A 17,389-nucleotide genomic window follows, 5' to 3' on the forward strand; every position below is an offset into this window, starting at 1 on the left:
CTCAGCAGTGAGAGGTGCTGAAGGGAACAGAAAGCATGCAGAGGGACGAAGAGAAGTCATCAGACTGATGGGTTCAGGGTGACCCCTGGGCCATGGCTGCCCTAGTGAGGGTCCGGCTGCCTGGGAGGAAGCAAGGGCCTGGGGAGGGCTGGCTGGGGGGGGCGGTGACGGGGGCAGCCCTGGATGACCTCTGGGAGAAGCCTCCTGGTCATCTTGGACCTCATCATTTTGGTGGACCCACGTGGGTGCTCTGGATGGGGGGGCATGTGCAGGGACACCAGTCCTAAGGCCTGACCCTTCCCTGCTCCTCAGGATAGAAGCCACCCAGCCACTCCCAGTACCAGGGGCCCTTGGTGAGTGGGGGGACTTCAAGCCTCTCTCCTTTCAGGGCCGCCTGTGCCATCTGCAAGCCCAGTCCGGCTCAGTGAAATCCCAGGGAACCCTCCTGTTCCTCCAGCCCCACCCCAGGGCCCCCTGGGCCACGGGCCCAGCAAGACTACTGATGCTTTGTCACCAAGGCTGTGCCAACAACATGACTGTTTACAACCCCTTCCTGCCTCTTCTCTCTGACCCATGCCTGCCTGGGAGCTGGGGTGTTGCGGGTGGGGACTGGGCCTGCGGGCTCCCTCTGCTCACAGGCAGAAGTTTCTCTGCCCTCTGAGGGCCTTGGTCCTGGCGCACGCCAGGCCTGTGGAGGAGCCCCTGATGGGCGGGGTGGGCAGCATCAGTAAGCAGGTGGTCACTGGCAGTGATGAGAGGAGAGAGCTCCCGTCGGGGATTGCAGAGGCTCTGGGTGGGGCAGCCCAGCCTGTGTGATTCTCAGTGGGGTTAGGTACTAGGGGCCGTGAGGAGGCGGCTCTGTGCAGCTCTGCTCACTGAGTGTCGAGGCCTGGCTGCAGGAAGAAGCTGCAGGGTCCCCATCTCCGGCTCCTGCCTCTGCCCTGAGCAGGGTGTCTGGGCCCCGGGCGCTTGCAGCTCCTCTGGCCCTGTTGAGACCCTCGTGGAAACCTCGATGAGCCCTGCCATGGCGCGCGGTCTCGGTGCTGGTCACCGTTGTAAGACTGCACAGTGTGTGTGACCTCATTTCGTCCTCAGAACAGCCTCCTTCTCCCTTTTATAGGTGGGGAAACTATGGCGCACAGAGATTAAACACCTTAATTGAGGGCACCCAGTTGGGGAAAGGAGGAACCAAACTTGAACACCAGCGGCCTAGCCCTAGGGCCTGCCAGTCCCTACCCACCGTACTCCCGAGAAAGCATTGCTGTGCCCAGGAAAGGTGCGGCTTGGCCCAGTGAGGTGCCCGCTGGGGGCTGCTGGTCTGGCTGGGGAGCATCTGATGGAGACCCCTGTGGGTGCCTCCTGCCCGGGGGGTGGCTGTGTGTCATTCCACAGCCCCGGGGTGGTTGACCGGGCACTTTCCCAGGACACAGGGAAGTTCTGAGCAGCACCAGGAAGCTGGGAGGCCCCTGCCGTCTATCCAGCCCAGACTCCTCACTACAGATGAGGACACTCCTGGGAGGCTCTTTCTGGGCCTGTGGCCACAACGGGCTGAGCAGAGACTAGAGCCCAGGCAGGTGCATGGTCCTCTAGGCTCTCAGAGCAGGGCAGCACTGTGGCCTACCCATCGGGGAGACCAGAGCTGTTGTTCCCTCTGGCCCAGAGCTAGCAGGCATGCCCCAGCAGCCTCTGCCCCCTCTTCCTGGGTTCCTCCATGCCCCCGCCCCCACACTGCTGAGCTCCCCTCTTCATTTCAAGGCCTGGGGGCAGTGATGTCACAAGATGGGGCCTGGGATATGGGGCAGAAATGATGGGGGTATCTCAGCTCCAACAGCCTGAGGCCACCCTCTGGGGTCCTTGGCGCCTTTCCCAAGTGGTGGAGAGGAGTGGGCCAGCCCTCAGCTGGGGCCCTGAGCATCACTGCTGCTGTTGGGGTGACTGGGGGAGTCCAGGCTCCTCCTCTTCTCTGGACAGTGCTGGCCTCAGCCTGCCAGTCCTCCGGGCAGCGAGCTCCTCCCCTGCCTGCCCCCCGCCCCCTCCAAGGCTCCAAACAAGGCTTGGGCTGTGGCCTGACTCCTGAGACGGAAATTGACGACAGACTCACTGCTCCTAAACTGGGCTGTAAGGTTGGCTAGCTGACATTTGTTGAGCGTCACTACACGCTAGACAAGTGTTCTAAAAGTTTTACCTGTTCTTCACTATTTAATCCTTACCATGGCCCCGAAAGGTGTGGCATCATCATCCCTCTCGTCCAGATGAGGGGGCAGACCCCACCCCACCCCAAGGTGGCCACGTAATTAGTCTTGGGTCCCACGTTCAGAGGGTGAGGCAGCTTTGAACCAAGCCTCATTCCCCAGAGTCTGATCCTCCTCCTTCCCTGGGCTACCTGTCCCCTGCCAGGCCCCTCAAGTGCGGACAGCCACCTCAGGGCCACCTCTTCTGCCTGCATCTCCCCCCACAATTCCTGCTGGGAAACCACTTCCTGTGTGGTTTCAAACTGGTGATTCTCGAATTTAAGCTGAATCACCTGCAGGGCTGCTTAAGACACTAGTTGCCAGGCCCTAGCAGGGTTTTTGACCCAGTAAGTCTCAGTGGGGCTGAGAATCTGCATTGTGACGCCAGGTGAGGCTGCTGTGCCGGCCTGGGGGCCACACTTGGAGAACAGTTGTCTATACCTACTGCTGTCCAGCAGAAATGCAGAAATGTAATACGAGCCACATAGGTCATTTCTATTTTTCTGGTAGCCCCGTTATACAAGTGAAAAGATACAGGTGACATTAAGTTTAATAATATCTAACTCATATTCAGAAATTATCATTTTAACAGGTAATGGGTATAAAAAACATCAATTAAATTTACACTCTTTCTGTATGAAATCGATGTGGCCCGGCCTGTATTTTACACACAGCATGTCTCAGTTTGGACTAAGCCACGCTTCAAGTGCTTGATGGTCACATGAGGTCAGCGGTGCTACATTGCAGGTGTTCCTCCCCGGGAAGAGGCAGGTGGGTGGCCACGTGCTTCCCAGCGGCGCTCTCTGCCGGTGGCTCGCAGCGTTGCCCGCCCAGGTAAAGGCTTCAGCCTTGATGTACCTGCCGGTTCTTCCCTCTCCGCCTGATCACAGGGGAGCTGGGCGGATCAGATGAGGCGGCCAGGGGGAGGGGACGGGAGTGCTCTGTTGACAGCAATACCAGGTTGCACCATGGTCACATTTCGCCAGAGGTCACTGGTGTGGGCCCGTGTGTGCACCAGAGAATACGAACGAAAGCCCGCCACTCCCCTCATTAGCTCTAGCTGGACAGGCTCCCACTCACAATTGATCCTGAGGCTGCTCCATGCCTGCCTCGCATGGGGCCCAGACCACGGCCAGAGCAGTTCAGGACTGATGGGTATGGAAAAGGAAGGGAAGTCTTGGTCATTATAGCTCAAAAATACCCCTTGGCCACGCCGGTCATCTCCCTTGACGGCGACCTTCCATATGCAGATGTTCAGCCTCTCGAAGTCCAGGTCCCTGGGACTCGCGCCGACGCCTCCGACTCGACTTCCCTGGATCTGGGAGATTCCAGAAGCCGTGAGACTCCGGGAGAGGACCTCAGACCCAGCAGTGCACTCTTCATTCGTGTCCGCGAGGTTTCGGTCACTTGCCCCCCGAGCCCCGCTGGAAGACCGAGCGCGCTAGGTGTGGACAAGCCGAGCAGGGGAAACCAGCTTTGGGGGGTTGAGGGTTCCAAGGAGAGGGCTGGGAACGGTCGGCGTGATACAGGAACTCGGAGGCTGGGATGGGGTTGCCAGGAAGGGCTTAGGGAATAAGGAAGGGACCTAGGACCGCGCACGGAGAAACGCTATTTGGAGGCGCCAAAGAAGGCGGAACCAGCCAGCAGGAGTTAGCGCCGCCGCCAGGACAGCAAGCGCGGAGGAATTAGGGTTGCCAGGGACAACGCGTTCTGGGCGGAGCTTCTCTTGGGTTAGAGCATGAGGGCTGAGGGCGGAGCCTGGGGAGGTGTAGGGGGCGTGGCCTTGGAGGTCTGAGCCAGAAGCGAAGTTGTGATTGGTGAAGACCACAAACTCTGGGCGGGACCTGGGTTGGGGCCTTATTCATATAGGGGCGGAGCTTTAGGAGGGGCGGGGCGGATCATTTTAAGGTTGGCGGGGCGGGCCCCGAGAATGGAGCCGGAGGCGGAGACGTGGTTGGCGGGGATGGAGCGCCCTGGGAGGGGTCGAAGCAGGCGGGGGCGGAGCCGAGCGGCGGGGGCGGTGCTGGGTCGCGCGGGGCCTGGGGCCGAGGCGGCGCGCGGCGCGCGGCGCTGACAGCTGAGTCGGCTCGCGGCCTCCCACCCCCTCGGTGCCCGGCCCTGACCCCGGCCTGGCCTGCCCGGGAGCCATGAGCCCCGGGCTGCTGCTGCTGCTCGGCAGCGCCGCCCTGGTCGCCTTCGGCCTCTGCTGCACCTTCGTGCACCGCGCTCGCAGCCGCTACGAGCACATCCCCGGGCCTCCGCGGCCCAGGTGAGCGGGGGGTGGGGGCGGGGGCATGGATGGGGCGCTCGAATGGGGGGGTCGGGGGACCGCGTCCAAACCGGGAGTCGAGGTCGGGGGTCCAGCCTCGCCTTTGCGCGCGCCGGCATGGAGACGGCGGTGGGGAGAGGGGCGCTAACTATTCTTAGTAACAAATTACTCACAGTCGCCTCAGCTGCTGGGCGCCCACCGCGCTCTGCTGGGCCCCACAAACCTGATGGCAGCGACAACCCTGTTAGGTAGGCGCTATTGTTACCCCATCGTTCAGACGGGGAGACTGAGGCGCGCAGAGGCAAAGTCACCTGCCCAAGGTCACACCGTCGGTACGCCTAGATTTAAACCCAGGTCCGCCTGGCTCTAAAGTGAGCGCCGTTCACTTGGGGCACTTGGACGGGGCCGCTCAGCCCGACTGGGACGCACTGTACTTGGTCACCTTGTCCTCTGTATTTCTGTCCTGGTGTATCCTGTTTGTCTTCTCCTCGGTACTTCCATTCCATCCCTGGCCCCCATCCCACCCAACTTACCTCCCCCGCCAGAAACTTCCCTTTCTGAAGCTTAAATCAGATGTGCTTAAATCAAACTGTGCTCCAAAGGCTTCCCGTCGCGTTAGAGCTAAATCTAATTCTCAGTTAGGTCCCTTCCGTGGCCAGCAAGACCCCTGGCAGCTGAGCTGTCAGAGCCTGCCCCTGCGGGTCCCTTTCCCCTCGGTGCTCCGGGCCGCCCCAGGCAGTCTGCGCCCTCCCCTCCCCCCGCTGACTCCTTCCGCGCTCCTTTCCCATCCAGCCTGTGTAAAGTCTCCTAGCCCCAAACTCCCCGTGGGGCCATCCCCAGTGAAGTTCACCTGTTGACTGTCAGCTCACCTGTTGCCTGTCTTCCCGTTAGAATGTGAGCCCCGGGAGGGCAGGGTCGCTGTGTTGGTTGCGTATCCCTAACACCTGGCACGTTGCGGATGCTCAATAAATATTTGTTGAATGAATGAATAAACAATGGTATTAGATAACTTTTTAAAACCCGAGGACCTGAACATTCTGGAAGGCACCCACCTTCAGCACAAGGCAGGTGCCCTGGTATTCGAAGCCCGATTTCCTGTGTGGCGGGTTTGGGAAGGAGCGCTGTAGCTGGTGATGGAGGGAGGGAGCTGTCTCTCCCTGCTAGCTCTCTGTCCCCCCAGGCGCCCTCTCCCACCCTGGGGTCTTCCCCACCCTTTTTCCCTTTTGTAGCAGCTCTGTCTTTCCACCCTCAGGGCCATTGGGGAACTCCTTCTTTGTGCAACCTCTTGTTAAGCGTCTGTCTCTCCCATGGGCCCACCCATGGGCCCACCGGTCTCGTTCACTGCTGTGTCGGCCGCGTCTAGCACAGCAGTGCCTGGTAGGCGCACAGTAGGTGCTCAGTAAGTGATCCCAGGCGGCCGCTGGTAATCTCCTGCAAGCTCTCTTAGGTATACTGCCACCCTTTCAGGTTTCCAAATTGCTTGTCCCGGTGGGTCTCAGCGTGACTTGGCCTTCTCTGAAAGCCATGTTCTTCGAGCATGACCGATCTGGTCCACCTCTGTGTCTGGAGAAAGCAGGACTTAAATCAAGTCTTGCTCTGCCCCTCTCCTCATTGCTCCCCCCCCCCCCAGGCCCTTCTAAACCGCACCATCGCCACTAGGGTTTCATCACCCCTAAAAGAGACCCCACGCCCATGGGCTGTCATGCATCTCCCCTCAACCCCCAGCTCCAGGCAACCACTCATGTGTTCTCTGTCTCCATAGATTTGCCCCTTCTGGACATTTCATAGACATGGAGTCACACAGTATGTGGTCTTTTGTGTCTGGCTTCTTGCACTTAGCATGCTTTCAAGGGTCATCCATGGAGTAGCATGTGTCCACGCTTCTTTCCTTTTTAAGGCCTGAATTCTCCCTCAAATCTCATCCCACAGAGTCTACATGTAGCCTACAGGTGTGTGTGGGGGCGGCCCCAGGAGCGGGAGGAGGCTGAATATAATGATGAACCGAACAGGGCATGGGCAAAAAGATTTTGGATTAAAGATTGGTTGGTGGTCAAATATAAAACCACACCAAATGGAAGTTCTGAAACTTCTTCTAGCACAAATCAGGTGCTTTGGCATTCAAAGCCTGGTTCCCCAGCCCATGACTGTGGCAATGCCCTGGTTGACAAGAAATCAATGTACTGAGGATCCAGGAGTGGCATTTGCCCCTTGATGTTTCAGGGCTTTACCAGCTTGCAGGCAAGGACCCCTCTGGCCCTTTATCCTCCTTATTCTGCAGGAGTCACCAGAATGCCCTCTCCTCCAGGTTGCCCTCCTTGAGTGCCCCACCTCTGTGTTCTTATTACGAACAACATCCTACTGCACTGATCCGTGTAATAGCTGAAAACTCAGACCCCACGTTCAGGTCCCACACAAACACTTGTAGCTTCTTTAGTTCTCTGCCACTGCTCTAAACTTTCTCATCAGCCTCCAGTCCCCTGGGAGTGTGGGGGTGGGGTGAGTGTGAATTTGACAGTGAAAAGTCCCTCTCCCCCAGCATTTATTTCTCTTGCAATAAGTTTTTAAGTTTGGCTCCTGGGCAGTGCTGGTTCTCTCCTCCCACTCCTACTTGCCAAGCTGCTGTTTAATAAGCTGCCGGGTGGTCCCTAGTGATGGTGGGCACTCACTGCTGGGCTTTGGGTGCCCAGCTCAGCACTCACCGCCCCGTCCCTCTGGTACAGCCACAGACCCTCACCCTCACTCCTAGTGGGGGACCCTCCCTTCATCCCTCTGGGCTCTCCAGATGACCTCTGCTCCAGCGACTGTCCGCAGGAAACTTTGGGCCCCCACTGCGCGTTCTGGGGACTGGCCAGGAGGGGAATTCTTGCCTCCCCTTCTCCCCGGGGCTGCCCTGCCACTGTCAGCCCACCACCAGGGGCATGCCAGGTGGGCCTCTGTCTGTCCTTTAGTCCCAGTGTTCTGCCACCCCCTCACCCTTACCTGCGTATTCCTCACCATGCCCTCTGGCCCTGCCTTTGCCTCCCCACCGCCCCACGCAGCAGCTGGAGGGGTCAGGCTTTCCTTCCCATTCTCGCCTGGCAGGGGAGACCTCGCCATACCAGTGCCCTTGTCCTCGAGGTGTCACGCATCTTCCTCCCGAGGGGGCGGCTAGGGCAGAGGACCTCAGATTGGCCAGGGATGGTAAGGCAGTTACAGACTGTTCTTACTCAGGTGATTCGAAACAGAACATTTTCCTGAATATGAGCAGCCTTGGGGAGTGACCATGGAAACTAGATGGTTCTGGAAATACAGATGTGTGATGTCCACGGTCCATCTTCCTGCAGGTGGGGTGGTTTAAGTTCAAGGCCTCAGCTGCCCCCCGCCCTTCCTCCCGCGCATCTGCTCCGCGCTCCCCAGCCTTCCTGCTGGTCTCCAACCCGGCACGCCCCCTCCACCCCCTCCATGAGCACTCTCTGCCTTTCTTCTTCCTCCTACTTCCCAGAGCAAACGGATCTGCTGAGAGAACTTCCTTTCAGGGTTCTGCTGCCACAGCCACCCCCTTGCCTGCAGTGGGCCCACTCACCCTCCCCTTCCCGCTGGGATGAGGGGCTCCTGGCCAAGGACGGCTGCCCCCGCGGCCCACTGGCCCCTCTCCTGCATCATCAGCTTTCCTTCTCTTCTGCATCCTTCCCGTTTTTATATAACAGGCTGTTAAAACCAGCCCTTTGCTTCCTGATCTCATTCCTCCAACGGCTGTCCCCTGTCTCTGCACCCCCACTGCAAACCCTCCAAGAAGCCTGTCTGTCTCTGAGCCCCTGGTCCTCCCTCTTGTTCTCTCTTGAACCGACCACCAGGTTGGGCTCTGGCCCCCACCTCCCCACCCAACCTGCTTTGGTCAGAGTCCCAATGACCTCCACATGGTCAGCGCCGCTCCCCAGCGTGCCTGGGGCAGACAGATACCTGCCGCCTCCTTGAAGCCTCTCTGGCTCTCCCCACGTCTCCTGCTCAGTCTCCTGGCGGATTGTCTTTGCTGCCTGTCCTTGAGCCTTGTGTGCAACCCCCTGGGGAATCTGGGACCCAGTGGCCCACAGCTGCCCCACCAGGATGGAGGGGGCAGGGTCACTGGGGGACCGAGGGCTGCTCTGGCGGGTGTTGAGCTGGAGCTTCCAGCTGCCCCTCCTGCAGGCAGAGCCTGAGAGCTGGCAGTCTCAGGCCTGGCCCACCCACATGGACATGGGCCGGCGGTGGGTGACAGGCCTGCTGCCCCCAAAAAGCCCCTTCTCAGTCCTGCTCACCTTAGCAAATGGCAGCCCCCTCCATCCTCCCAGTGGCTTGGGTCATCCTTGACACCTGTCTCACTTGGCACGTCCAAACAGTCAGAAAGTCCCGTTGGCTTCATCTTCAGCACACATTCGGAATAGGACTTCTTGTCACCGCCCCGGGCCCCAGCCCTCATCCCCATCACAGCCCTTCGCTGGGGCCCCTGAAACCAGAAAACGACCTCCCAGCCCCACTGCTTCCTGCTGCCACAAAAGCCAAACTCGTGGGACAGGTGCTGGTGAGAAGGAACGTGGCTTTACCTTAGGTGCCGGCCACCTGAGTAGATGGCGAGCTTGTGCCTGCGACACCATCTCCCCATCAGTGCCCAGGGCAGCAGTTCTCGCAGGGAGTCGGTGGGGACTCGGGAGGGGGGACTTGCTGGTGTTGGGGGGTGCAGGTGTGCAGCTTCTCCTGAGAAAGGGGTTGCAAATAAGGGGCGGGGCTGAAATGGAGTCACGCGGCTCCTGCCTGGGCCCCTGTGATGCACAGCAGCCAGACGCCAGCGGCTCGCTGCCCGCGTCAGCGCACCTCGTTCAGGGAACAGGTGGCTCACCTGTGTGGCGAACTTGGCCACAGGGCAAGTATAGAGTGGGTTGGAAGGACAGGGTTAATGACACACTTTGTTACAGAATGTATAATCTTGATCACTAGACTGGTAATATGAAATCACAGCTCTACCCCTGCTTCTGCTCCCTGAGCCCTCCTCACCCCCTTTACTTCCAGCTCTGCAGCCGCCAAAACAATTGGTCAGATCCTGTCTGTTCTGCTCAAAACCCAGCAGCAGCCCCCGCTTCACTGAGGGCAAAGCCAAAGTGTGGGCAGCAGCCCACAGGGCTGTCCACATCTGTCCCACCTGATGATCCCACCCTGTACCACAGTCCCCTTAAGCATGCTGGTCTCAACACACTGCCTTCCATGAATTTACCAAGCATACTCCCACCTCAGGATCTTTGCACCTGCCGTTCTCTCTGCCGCAAATGCTCTTCCCCCAGACACCTGCTTGGCCAAGTCCCTCACTTCTTACAGTTCACATGACACCTTCAGAGAGGGACATCCCCTGACCTGCCTGTATAAAATACACCCCCACGTCCATTCCCAGCTCTCTTGCTCACCCTCTGACTTCATATTTACTTATTTATTTATCTCCTATATCTCCCCCTCGGAGAATGAGTTCACCGACTCAGAAAATCCCAATTGTCGTTTGGTTTTCTAGATACTATAATAAGTGAGCTTGACTGGAATAGAGTCATAGAGGGGACAGGAGGTCATGAGTCCCTTGGAATGTGCCTCAAGGTGACACCAAAAGGCTTATTTACAGTTCAGTGATCACGCTGCAGACTTGACGTAACCCCATCCATCTCCTGGGATCTATGGGGCATCCTGGGACCAACCACACAGCTGTGGACAGGTGACCTCACCTGTCCGGCCTCAGCTGTGCCACCTCCAGGTGGGGTGGGAGGTCAGGTGGGGTGGGACTTTGCATGGCACCAGCATCTGGAAAGTGTTCGATGACTGTCTGAAGGAAATGCCACAAAATGTTATTGACTGCCAGCCCCTGACCTCCGCCCCAGGGAGGTGGTTTTGTTTCTCTGCATCTCCTCTCCAAGGAGCCTCTGGAGCCAGTCAGACCCAGGTTTGTGTCCTGCCTGGTGGCCCTGAGCCGGTGCTGCAGCTCCGCACGCCTCAGTCCTCCCATCTGTGAAATGGGTCTGACAACGCCAAGCCCACAGGGCTGTGTGGGGGACGGGGCACCGGTCAGCGGTGGCTCGTGGTGGTCTTACTGTTTCCCATGTCTTCTAGTTTCCTTCTAGGACACCTTCCCTACTTTTGGAGAAAGGACGAGGTTTGTGGCCGCGTGCTCCAAGATGTGTTTTTGGACTGGTGGGTCCTAACTTGTCATTTGTTGCCTTTACTCCAGTCTAGGTCCCCCGGGGCCAGCACACACCCCCCTGCCCAGGTCACTCCCACCTCCAGCAGGTCCTCCCCTGAGTAGAGAGGCAGACTCTGCCTTTTGCCAACCCCATGACCTTAGATCAGCCATCAGAAGCTTTCCGAGCCTCAGTTTCCTCGTCTGTAACCTGGGTGAGGGCTGTGACTAGATAAGAGCCATTGTCTGGGGTGGCGCTTTACACTTTTCAAAGCATTTTCAAAGACATGCTATTACTCGATTCCCAGGACAACCTTTGGGGCCAAGGAGGAGGGTAGCAACCCCATTTTGTGGATGTGGAAACTGAGGCCCAGTGGGGGACGTGACCCAGTAGTGAGCCCACCCCAGGGCAGAGCCTGGCCCCAAGCCCGCAGTGAGCCCCTCCCGGGATGGGACACCCTGTTCTTCCTGCTGCACCTGGGCTGGTGACATTCACGTCTCTGGTAACTGACAGCTTCCTTTGGGTCACTTTGGCTTCCAGGGCTAAGAAGTACGGGCCTGTCGTGCGGGTCAATGTCTTCCACAAAACCTCAGTCATCGTCACAAGCCCGGAGTCTGTCAAGGTAGGAAACAGAGTGGTTTCCATGGAGATGGGCCTCCCCTTCCCTTGGCTTGGTGTGCAAGACGTGGCCCTGGGAACTGTGGGAGGAATGTTCCAGAGTGACGTGCATTTGGGCTGGTTTCCTGAGGACCCAGAAGGGAATGGTATCTTTCCAGCCACCCACCGTTCAGTGGGCACCCAGGGGCGGGGCTGTTTGATGTGGGCGGTGAGCGGGGGCTCTGCCGGGTGGCCCATTTGCTGCCCAGTGTGTAGATAGTTCACCTCGCAGCCTCAGTGACGCACTGCGGACAGAACTAACCCCTCTCCCAGGGCCGTGATGCAAATTAAACATTGATCGATTGATTTAACCAACAAAGGGACAAAGGCTACTTGAGCAGTGTGTGCTATGGGTCATGCACTGTTCTCTGTACTTTCCAATGATTAACCCGTTTGATCCAGTAAGAGTAGGAACTCTCACTCGCCCCCGTTTTAGAGGCGAGGAGATTGGTCTGCGCCGTGTGCGGGATGCTGTCTGCCGTGTAGGTACTAATAGCGGCCATCAGGTCATCTGCTTTGGAGTTAACAGAACGGGGCTCACATCGGGGCTCTGCTGCCACCAGGCTGCGGGGGACCTGGACAAGTTCCTTCCTCGCACTGGGCCTCGGTTTCCTTGCCTATAGAACAGGGATGAGGCCTTTCTTACACGCGTTGTGAGAACAGAGCTGAAATAACGTATCCGAGTCCCCCAGTCCGTGCCTGGGCACAGCAGTCGCTCAATAAATGGTGGTGCTGTCGTCCACAAGGGGGCGCGCGATGGAGCGAGGGCGGCTGTGGCAGCAGGAAGAGGGATCAGGTACAACTCAGGGTTCAGATCGGGGGACAAGGTGAAACTTAGGGTGTTTTGCACAGAATGTTACAAATGATTTTGTTTTAGAAGGTGTAATTTCAAATACAGACAGTTTGAGGCTTTTTACTGAGTGCTACCAAAATCCAGAGACAGACACCCCATGATGCTCAGTGAGAAAAGAAATTGAAGTTCATGCTTGAATTACATCGGTAAACAGTCAAGTGTTAAACCAGCCTTGCATTCCTGGCCACGGTACCATTCGCTCATCTTTTATTAAGAATTTTTGTTTTTCACGTTATTCTTTTCTTATAACACCTTTGTCAGGTTTTGGTACCAGGTTAACAGGCCTCGTAAGATGAGTTGGGAAATGATCCCTTTCCTCGGTTTTATGAGTTTCAATAGGAGTGGTGTTATTTCTTCCTTTACTGTTTGATAGAATTCGCTGGGGAAGCCATTTGGGCCTGGCTTCTTGTTTTTGTTTTTCTTTTCTTTTTTCTTTTTTTTTTAGGGGAGCGTTCTTTGTTTTGTCTTAATTACACATTCAGTTTCTTTCATTGATATGTGGCCATCCAAATTCTCTATTTTTATTTTTTAGTTTGGTGCCTCTCAAGGAATTTGCCTATTTCTTTTTAAATTGTTTAAACTATCGGTATAAAGTTGCCCACAATATTTATTTATTACCTTTTTAATGTCTACCAGGGGCCAGGTGTGTGTGATGTCCCCTTTCCTTCCTGAGAGGAGAAACGCGGGTTTTCTCTTCTTTACCAGGCTAGCGAGAGGCTTATCAGTCTTCTTCATCTTTTCGAAGAACCAGCTTTTGGTTTTCTCCATGGTTTGTCTGTTTTCTAGTTTGTTGACGTCTGCCCTTTGTCATTCCCTTCCTCTGCTCACTTTGAGCTGACTGGCTCTTGTTCTGCTATTTCAAGGTGAGAACTTAGATCATTGATTTTAGACTTTGTTTCCTCATATAAGTGTTTAAAGCTATACACTTCCCATAAGCACTATGTTAGCACAAATGTAGCACACATTTCAATATGTTGTGGTTTTATTTTCATTCAGATTAAAATAATTTCTCACTTCCCTTATGATTTCTTCTTTGGACCCTGGATTATTTAAATGTGTATTATTAAATTTCTAAATATCATGAGATTTTTCCAGATATTTTTCCGTCATTGATTTCTAATTTAATTCTGTAGGGTCAGAGAAAATACTGTTCATGATTTCAATCCTTTTAAACTAAGAGCAGCTTTTTTTTCTGACCTAGCACGTGGTCTATTTTTATGTATGCACATGAGCACTTAAAAAGGATGTATATTCTGTAACTTGTGAGTAGAGTGTTTTAGAACTATCAGTGTTGGGGGGAGAATAGAAATATCAATCGAGTCAAGTTGGTTGATAGCGTTACTGTAACCTTCTAGGTCCTGAATAATTTTTTTTGCCTACCTGGGCTAGCAGTTTTCTGAGAGAGGAGTGTTGAACTCTCCAGCCACAGTCTTGAGTTGGTCTGTTTTGACTTTCAGTTCTATCAGTTTTTCTTCGTGCATTTTGAAGTTGTATTATCAGGTGTGTACACATTTATCACTGTTACGTTGTTGTGAGGAGTTGATCCCTTCATGTTTAGAAATGTCCCTGTTTACTTTGGTGTGACATTCTGTCTCAGAGGATATATTTTGTCTGCTATTGCTCCCCTTCAGCTGTCATATGCTTAGTGTTGCCTGGGGTATCTTTTCTATTCTTCAACTTTTCACCTATCTGGGTTTTTATGTTTAAAAGCAGGTTCCTTACAGAAAGCATATCGTTGGATCTTGCTGTTTTAAACAGTCTGACAATCTCTGCCTTTTAAGTGGAGTCTTAAGCCATTTACATTTAATGTAATTATTAATATGGCTAGGTCTAAATCTGCCACAATGTTGTTTGTCTTCTGTTTGTCCCATGTGTTGTTCGTTCCCCTTTTCTCCTTTCTTGCCTTCTTTGGGATAATATTTAAGTACTTCATTTTATCTTTACTATTGTATTATCAGCCAGCGCTCGCTCTCTCTCTCTCTCTCTGTGTCTATCTTAGGGTTTATAGTATAATCTTTAACTCAGATCAATCTATTCTCACATAATATTATACCACTTTATCTCTGTCTACTTTTAAGATTTTTCTTTATCACTGGTTTCAGAAATTTCATTATGATCTGCCCTGATGTACAATTCTTTCTATCAGTTCTATGTAGGATTCTTTGAACTTCTTGGATATGTGGGTTCCTTGAGCATATTTGTAGTATTTTTAATAAATGTGTTCAAGTTTTTGTCTGAGAAGCCGATTATTTCTATTATTTCTGGGCCTGGTTATAGGTCAGAATTTCCTGCTCTTTGGCACATCTGGTGATTTTCTGCTGCACACTGGACATTGTGAACTGTATACTGTTGAGTGCCTGATTTTGTTTTATCCCTTTAAAGAGTGCTGGGTTTCATTCTGGCAGATGGCAAAGGTGCTTGCGGATCAGCTCGGTCCTTTCCAGGTTTGCTCGAAGGCTTTTGTAGGGGTGTCCTAAAGCGGACTTTTACTGTGAAGCTAGTTTAGCCCCATGACTATGGGGTGACCCTTCTGGGGCCGCTAATAAGGCCTTGTGTCTGAGGTTTAACTCTGGCCCATGTAAGTTCTGAGGATTGTTCAGCCTGTAGTTAGTTACTCAGTAGTTCTCCATCCCAGGAGCTGGTTTTCACCCAATCTCGTGGAGTTTTACCCTGCCCGTACACAGACTGGGATTTACCTGAGGACGCAAGGGGTCTGTCGGCAGACTCCCACACAGGAGCCCTTCCTAGGCTCAGCACCCTCCCCGCGGGGCCTCTGCCCCGACGTTCCAGCCTCTCCGGCCTGGACTCTGCTCTCTGGCTGGCACATTGGCAAAGGCTGCTGGGCTACGTCTGACTTCCTTCTGTTAGCGTCTTTGTCCTGAAATTGGCCCCAGACAGGCAGCTGGAGTGATCCCAGGTTATGCAGCTCGTGTCTCCCCGCCTTTCCTTTCTCTCAAGACCCACAGGCCCACACTGCCTGTTGCCTGGCGTCTGAAAACAGACGCCTCACATATTTTACCCGAGTTGCTGGTGGTTCATGGCAGGAGGGCAAGTCCCTGGCAGTTCCGGGCACAAGTACGCCGTCAGTGGGGGCGACCAGGGATGGCTGCAGGTACCGAGGGTGCCCCCTTTGCATCCCGTGTGTCCTAGAACCAGGCTCACTGGGCCATCAAAGGGCCCCAGTCCCAGGGAGAGCCAGCCATGGGGACCCCTGGCTGTGGGGGCCCCTGGCCAGAGCCTGTGTTGAGGCAGCTGCACCTCAGTGGGAGGGTTCCCTCCTCCAGCTCAGGGTGCTCAGGGGCATTTGAGGGGGGCCTGGGAGGCGGCCTTCACTCTCACATCTCTGTGCAGGAGAGGAAACCTTTGGGAGTGGGGTGGTGACGGAGCTTGGCTTACAAACACCGGTGTTTGGGTGGGAGTGGGGTCCCTGGGATATGGCTCATGATTCCAAGTCCCCCATTTCTGGGGGTTCCTTTCAGCTGAAAATTTGATATTAGACACTCAGGAGCAAATCTCACAGATACCAGCAGCCCCTCGGTTCATGCGCAGCAGAGATACCCCTCCCATTTTCCACACCCACAGGACATAGCTCAGTGACCCCCAGCCAGACCTCTCCAGCCCCTCCTCACTCCATGCACCTGTGCCTGCGTGCTCCAAGTGACCCTGGCTTCCCTGGCCTAGATCAGGGTCGTCGCTCCCCTCCCCCGCAGCAAATGGTCTGGATCCAAATCCTGCAGCCATTTACTATGTGTGTGACCTCAGATCAGTTTTAAATCTCAGGTTTCTTCATCTATATGTAAATGAGCATACAGGTGCCCCCCGTGCCTTAGGGTTGACTGGGCAGTGAATGGTCTCCAGGATGCTGACGGGCGCCTGGCATTTACGAGCACCTGCTGTGTGCCAGAGGCCATTCTCAGCTCTGTGGTGTAGAACAAATGTCTTTCCTGTCTTGTGAGATGAGGAAACTGAGGCCCAGAGGGAGATTAACTCACCCAGTGTCATTGAGTTGTTAGCACCAGGTGGACTGAGGATGTTGGGCCCAGATTCAAATTCAAGTCCGCTGACTCCACAGCCCAAACTGCTAACACCTGGGCTATACTGCCTCAAGGGTTGTTAGTTGTTACTATTGTACCATCCAGCTCTTGGTGAGGAAGTTGACCCTTCCTCCAGGAAGCCTTCCAAGACTTCCATGGCTTGGTTGGCACCAACAGCCCTGAATCTGTGCTGAGTGTCTCTCCTGTGTCCCAGAGTTGTAGTGATTTCAGAGAAGCCATGGCGTTTCTTGTTCTTGCCACTTTGGAAGGTGGCAAGTTGCAGGTGTTAGAGAGAGGAGCCCCCGACCCCCCACTGCTCTCTAGCTGTGGGGCCATGGGACAATCACTTCACCCCTCTGTGCCCCGCCCTCCTCATCCATGAACGGGATGCTAGTTCTTGAAAACAGGACTTTGGAGGTTAAGTTAAGTGGGGTCACGTGTATGAAGTGTTCACAGCGTCGCTGGTACTCAGCTTGGGGTGATTGTTCCGGGTATGTTTCACAAGAATCAGAACTGCTGAGTCTTTGCAGCCTCTCTCAGGTACACAAGCTGATGTTATTTTTGGGGGGGTGTTTAGAAGTTCCTGATGTCAACCAAGTACAACAAGGACTCCAAGATGTACCATGCCATCCAGACCGTGTTTGGTGAGAGGTAAGGTGCAAGGAGGGGACCCGCGGGAGGCCTCTGGCTGGGAGCAGACGGCCCGTGGGCTCCAGAGCCTTGGGGTAGCCTGAGGGCCCAAGGTCTTGGCTGCCAGACACACAGCACAGCCCCGTGGACACTGCCCTTGTCATTAGCACCTTCCTCCTCCTCTTTTCTCTCCGGTGGCAGGCGGGAATGTGGGGTTGCTGAGGTTGGGGCACCCGATCACCCCCTTTCTTTTCCATCTATTTTTATCGTGGTTCATTCGCATACCGTAAAGGCCACCATTTCGATCACATTCGAGGTACAACTCAGTGGCTTTTAGAGCCGGCCTCTCAATGTGGGGAAGCCCGTGCCCCAGAACACTCCCATCACCCCAAAAGGTGACCCCGTACCCTCCCCCCGTTTCCCTCACCACGTCTTTGTGTCCCGCAGGCTGTTTGGCCAAGGCCTGGTGTCCGAGTGCGACTACGAGCGCTGGCACAAGCAGCGGAGAGTCATGGACCTGGCCTTCAGCCGCAGGTGGGCGCCGCCAG

At 55.1% G+C, this 17,389-nt stretch overlaps 1 protein-coding gene across 1 annotated transcript in view; it reads left to right on the forward strand.

Annotated features, from left to right (window-relative positions):
- The first annotated feature begins 4,279 nt into the window (after positions 1-4,279).
- CYP46A1 (cytochrome P450 family 46 subfamily A member 1) overlaps positions 4,280-17,389 on the forward strand; it is a 29,166-nt gene continuing 16,056 nt past the window's right edge. Inside the window, exons 1-5 of the mRNA XM_090272145.1 lie at positions 4,280-4,500; positions 10,600-10,680; positions 11,208-11,289; positions 16,789-16,862; positions 17,289-17,375. Of these exons, the coding sequence (XP_090128271.1) occupies positions 4,379-4,500; positions 10,600-10,680; positions 11,208-11,289; positions 16,789-16,862; positions 17,289-17,375 (446 nt within the window). The 5' untranslated portion in view covers positions 4,280-4,378. The remainder of the gene's footprint in view (positions 4,501-10,599; positions 10,681-11,207; positions 11,290-16,788; positions 16,863-17,288; positions 17,376-17,389) is intronic.

This window comes from Furipterus horrens, unplaced genomic scaffold (assembly GCF_987537825.1).
Source record: "Furipterus horrens unplaced genomic scaffold, mFurHor1.1.pri manual_scaffold_3, whole genome shotgun sequence".
Lineage (NCBI taxonomy): Eukaryota > Metazoa > Chordata > Mammalia > Chiroptera > Furipteridae > Furipterus > Furipterus horrens.